The sequence below is a fragment of the Silene latifolia genome, chromosome Y (genome assembly GCF_048544455.1).
Source record: "Silene latifolia isolate original U9 population chromosome Y, ASM4854445v1, whole genome shotgun sequence".
Lineage (NCBI taxonomy): Eukaryota > Viridiplantae > Streptophyta > Magnoliopsida > Caryophyllales > Caryophyllaceae > Silene > Silene latifolia.
The window spans coordinates 277,631,065-277,637,136 of NC_133538.1; the positions used below are offsets into that span (position 1 = coordinate 277,631,065).

The 6,072-nt window shown below is 39.1% G+C and overlaps 1 protein-coding gene across 1 annotated transcript; it reads left to right on the forward strand.

Moving 5' to 3' along the window:
• The first annotated feature begins 1,017 nt into the window (after positions 1 to 1,017).
• On the forward strand, positions 1,018 to 1,647 carry LOC141630755 (uncharacterized). The gene has a single exon (XM_074443514.1). It carries the CDS (start codon positions 1,018 to 1,020, stop codon positions 1,645 to 1,647), a length of 630 nt encoding a protein of 209 aa, XP_074299615.1.
• Positions 1,648 to 6,072: the final 4,425 nt, after the last annotated feature.

Sequence of the window (6,072 nt, forward strand, 5' to 3'; positions counted from 1 at the left end):
TTGTGACAGCGTGGAATAGGGGATTGAAAACCCTGAACATGACAAGAAAACAGAGTCTGATGAAATGTTGCAGATTCAACTTGAAGATGTTGAAGATGAAATTGATTACTGGAAACAGGCTGTGATATGTTTTATTTTAGGAGCCAATCCACTATGGGAGATTGTCGAGGGTTTTATAAGGAGGATATGGACAAAATTTAACATTGATAAGATCTTATTTATGCCAAATGGGATATTTTTGGTTAGGTTTAAAACCATGGAGATGAAATAAAAGGTGTTAAGCTCAGGTCATTACTTATTTGATAACAAACCTATGATAGTTAAATCATGGGAGAAAGACTTGGAAATGAAAAAGGATGATGTAAAATCAGTACCAGCATGGATTAAAATTCATAAGCTTCCACTCAAGTTCTGGGGCAAGGGTTTGCCTAAGATCACAAGCATAGTTGGTAAATTTGTCAAGTGTGATGTGGCAACGGAGGAACGAACCAGACTAGGGTATGCTCGGGTAATGGTGGAGTTGTTGGTGGATCAACAATTGCCATCTAATATTTCTTTTAAGGATGAAAATGGAGGAGTGGTTCAGGTGGACATTGAATATGAATGGAGGCCTGTAAAGTGCAAGTTATGTCAAGGTATGGGCCATGAAATGGAGCAATGCAGAAAGGGAGAACATAAGAAGACTAGCCAAAGAATCAGAAAGGTGTCCGGAGACCGGTTATTAAGAAAGTCATGGATCGTTATTGAACCCTGCAGTGAGACCAGTCACTCAGAACCAAACCAAACCTACACAGGTGGATGGGAGATCTTCTGTAGGCTTCCACACACAAATTAAGAGGCTGGTTAAGATGAATACTCGTGAGGTGGTAAAGGATGGCTACAATAATGAAGCATTTGGAGCATACTCTTACAAGGAGGTAGCTGCTTCCCCAATTAAGAAGAGTAGTGGTGAAAATGGTAATGCTGCAAACCCTATTTTGTCTAATGGATCGGATAGGCTTTTGGAACATTAAAGGGATGAATAGAGTAGGAAAGCAACGAGATATTAATTATTTTTTGCAGAATAATAATATAGGCTTACTTGGTTTACTAGAAACAAAAATAAAGAATAAGGCTTTTAACAAGGCTGCTAGTAGTTTTTCTAACTGGTGCATCACAACTAATAATGGTTATCATTCTGGTGGACGCATTTGGGTGCTTTGGAAACCCAATCTTTTTAGAGTACATGTGTTGGAGTACAATGCTCAGTATGTTCACATGAAAGTTGAATATCTGGTGGATAGGAGGAGTTTTTGGTTAACTATGGTTTATGCCTTCAATGGTATTCATGATAGAGATTCTCTGTGGGATAATTTGAGAAGGGTTGCTAGTCTTGTATCTGGACCATGGGCAATTGCAGGTGACTTCAATTGTGTTCTTTCAGCTTTAGAGAGAGTGGGTGGAAATACTCCCTCTGGTGAGATAAAACCTTTTAGAAGGTGTGTGGCTGACTGTGGAGTGGTGGAAATTGCTGTAGTAGGGGCTTTGTATACATGGAATAATAAGCAGAAACCTGAAGAAAGAATATACAGCAGGATTGACAGGTTTTTAGTTAATAAAGCCTGGTGTGACAACTTCATTGATCTATATGCACATTTCCTGCCATAGGGACTTTTTGATCATATACTCTGTATACTAAAGAGTACTAATCAAGGCCAAGGCAAGAGATGTTTTAAGTATTACAATATGTGGGGTGGGTCTAAGAAGTTTTTACCCCTTGTGAGAGAGCATTGGGATACTAGTTTAACTGGTACACCCATGTTCAGACTGGCTAAAAACCTGAAGAATCTGAAGCCTGTGTTAAAGAGCTTGAACAAGGAGGGTTATAGTGACATTGAGACTGCAGCAAATATATTGCAGAAACAGGTGGAGGAGATGCAAGAAGTAATTAATAAAGACCCTACTAATCTGCAGGTCATTTATAATGAGTATGAAGCTACTCTGAAGCTACAGGAGCTAACCAAAGCCAAGGAAAGTTTCCTATCTCAGAAATATAAGCATCAGTGGATTAAGGACGAGGATGCTAATAGTTCTTATTTTCATGGTATGCTGAAAAGGAGGAGGAATATGAACAAGGTTTTTATGATAGAGGATATGAATGGCAAGATGTGTGATACCCAAGAGCAAGTCCAGGAAGCTTTTATTGAGTATTATCAAACTTTGATAGGTTCAAGTTAGGATACAAAGAAGATTCATAGGAGAATTATAGATCAAGGTCCCACCTGCAATGTTGAACACTAGACTAGCCTGATGAAACCAGTAACAGGAGAGGAAATAAAGGAGGCATTGTTTAGCATTCCTGATATTAAGTCTCCTGGACCAGATGGCTACATTAGTAAGTTTTTTAAAGATGCATGGGGAGAGATAGGAGGGGATGTTGTAAGGGCAGTTCAGAATTTTTTCCAACACAAGCAACTCCTCAAACAACTCAATTACACTAATCTTACCCTTATTCCTAAGTGTGACACGCCAAAGAGTGTGCTCCAATTTCGACCTATTGCTTGCTGTAATGTAGTGTATAAGGTCATATCAAAGTTTTTATGCGCTAGGCTTGCTGAAATGTTGCCACATATAGTAGGACAAAATCAAGGAGCTTTCATATAACAAAGAAGCATTTAGGAAAACATCCTCATTTGCCAGAACTTGATTAGACTTTATGAAAGACCTCATGCTTCCCCAAGGTGTATGTTAAAGATTGATTTGCAGAAGGCATATGACACAGTGGAGTGGTCATTTGTAGGGCATTTATTGGATGAGCTCAATTTTCCACCTGACTTCAAGACTATGCTTATGCAATGCATTACCACTACCACTTTTTCCCTATCTGTAAATGGTGAGATGTTTAGGTATTTTCATGGCAAGAGGGGCTTAAGGCAGGGGGACCCTCTATCCTACCTGATCTTTACTTTATGCATGGAATATCTGACTCGTACCCTGCAATATGCTGCTTCCAAGTATGACTTCAAGTACCATCCCTTATGCAAGAAACAAAGATTAACAAGTTTAATGTTTGCTGATGATGTCCTCCTTTTTAGTAAAGGGGATGCCACTTCAATGATGCTTTTGTTGCAGTCTTTTGCCACCTTCTCTAAAGCTACTAGGCTGAAAGTAAGTGCATAAAAGTCTAATGCATACTTCAGAAATGTACCTGAGCAGGTTAAGATTGAAATACTACAGGTCTCAGGATTTACTGAAGGGAGCATTCCATTCAAATATCTTGGTATGCCAATACAGACCACGAGACTTAAAAAACAAGATTGTGAATGCCTAGTGGACAAAATTTGCTCTCGTATACATGGCTATGGAGCAAGAAAGTTTTCTTATGCAGGAAGGCTGGTTATAGTGAGGAGTGTGCTCAATTCTTTGCACTCATACTGGGCTTCAATGTTCATCATTCCCAAGGGAATTATCAAGAGAATTGAGGTAGTGTGTAGGAATTTTCTTTGGGATAATAGTGCAGGCTATAGAAGAACACCACTTGTGGGATGTGATACTATCTTTAGACCTAAAGATGAAGGAGGACTAGGGCTCAAAGACTAGGAAGCATGGAACACGGCCATGGTTGGTAGGCTAGTTGACTGGGTAGCTGCAAACAGGGACTCAATTTGGGTGCATTGGGTACAAAATAATTATCTCAAGGGTCAGGAGTGGATGGACTGTAAACCTAGTACAAATTCAAGCTGGGTCTGGATGAGAATCTGCAAGGTCAAGGAGGAAATGAGTGCTGGTTACATCAATGGTCAATGGCATGTTCAACCAGATGGCTTTACACTAGCTGGTTGTTATGAATGGTTCAAAGGAACTAGGCCCCGAGTCAACTGGTTTAAAGCAATCTAGAATGGATGGTCTTTACCAAAGCATCAATTTCTGGGGTGGCTTATTGCTCATGAAGCTCTGAACACTGCTGCTAGATTAGCCAGCTTTGGGTGGACATTGAGGATAAATGTTATCTGTGTGGTTTAGCTGCAGAAACTAGTGAACATTTGTTCTATGAATGTATATACAACAAAGGGGTCATCAGGGAATTGAATAGGCAGACTAGGTGGGATTATCCCATGAGGGATGTGCTGACTTGGTGTGTGCAAAGGACGGGAACAGTGTTGCAAAGGGGAGTACAAACTGCTATGATGTTGGGTACATTGTATCAGGTATGGCATCAGAGAAACAAAAGCAAGAATGAGAATGTTTTGATACGTCCTGAGTGTGTGGCAAAGCTTAACATGGAGGAGATGAGATCACGAGTTCGAGCCCGGGATAGAGCAACAATGACAATTGCTGAGAGAGATTGGCTAAAAAGAATGCGTCTAGTAGAATGATATATTGTTATTTGTTCGATTGCCATATATAGTCATATGCAATTATCGTTTTTTGATATATATAATTTCTCACATTTCACCCAAAAAAAAAGAAAAAGATAAGAACTGCCTCAAGGAATAAATTCCTTGAGGCTAAAGACAAACTTAAAATAAAACAAGCAAAAAGCGTCGCCTCCCCGGCAACGGTGCCAAAATTTGACACGGCTGTCGCAACCCTATCAAAAATAACCCGAGGGGTGTCTAACTAATGCAGCTAGGGAAGTCGGGGTCGAATCCACATGGAGGCTATGTTGCTTCTACTCGCTAAACTAAGCTTGTCTAAGTCACTGCAATGGGGGTTTGATTTTGTCACTAAACTAAAACTAACTAAAGCAGGAAGAGATTTAAGAGTCTAACTATAAAGAGAAGGGAACTAGGATTGTTGGTTCATTAATGAATGTCAGATGGTCACAGTTTAGGTCACAGATCAGTCTAAGGGGTAGTGAATACGTCCTTTCGGACCTCTATTCGCCCTAAAATACTACTAACTTAACTTTTGCCCTCATTAGAGTATTCTAAAAAATGTAGCGGGTCTCACTCCTTCTAATCTTTCGATCTAGGTCGGGGTTTGCCAAAAATAACTAGAACAATTATGCGTATTAACCGTCCAATTATCATTAAATGCTACTTGTAACAACAAAGACATGATAGCAACAAAAGATCTGTAAACCTAACTAGCAACTAACAACAGTTCATTGAATTCCCTAAATCCTAGCGGGAGAATTAGCTAAACATGACGATAATAGCGAAACTAATACTAACAAAAGCAATAATAGATAATAGCATGATAAAAGATGAAGAGAATTGAAATAATAAGAACTAAACTAAACAAGGAGAATAAAGGAGTAAAGGTATAAGAGAAGCAAAAGGAAAGAATTAATACTAGAAACTAAATTAAATAAAGTAGAGAAAAGAAGTTACATAATAAAAGTTTTAAGTTGTAGAAAAGTGATGAAAGGAGTCCAGGGAAGAGATCCCCCATTAATGACCTAATTATCTCTTTATATCGTAGAGATATTATTATAAGATAAGCCAAAATAAGGTAAATTAGAGTCTCGACTAAAATAGAGATGCGTCCGACTTAGTAGGCTCTCGATTGAATAGTAAGGAGGTCGATCGAGAGGTTTGGTGGTCAAAAGTGGTCAATCGAGGGGTAATATGGTCGATCCAGTAGAGTAGTTGGTCGATCGAAAGCCTAGAGTGGCCAATCGAGAGGAATTGTGTTCGATCGAACTCAGCGCGTACTTCTTGCTTTGCGCACTGAACTTCAAATGGCCGCCATTTCTTCGTTACTTAGGCAAATCAGGCGTTTTCGGTGGAGTTGGAAAGCTAAGAGGATGAACTTTCATTTCCAATTAGAATCACCTGGATATCAATTGTAGAACTCAATATATGGCTCCTCAAAGTCGTCACTAGTAATTTAATGCTCTTCCTTTCCTCGCCTAGCTACCTTACTTCTACGCGCATCACAATTAGTAGTTTCTAAGCTCCGACTTAACTTATCTCCTAAATACATGCATAGGGATATGTATTAAGCTTGATTATGCTCCTCTCCAGTTCATACCTGCAAATAATACAAAACAAACCAAAGTAGACTATTCGGGGGACATTTGTAGCTTAATACTACGTAATATGCATAGAAATACCTGCAAATACGGTACAAAAAGTCTATATAAAA

Excerpts from the sequence above, each read along its gene's own strand:
- LOC141630755 (XM_074443514.1), top strand. The coding sequence starts at position 1,018 with ATGAATAGAGTAGGAAAGCAACGAGATATTAATTATTTTTTGCAGAAT.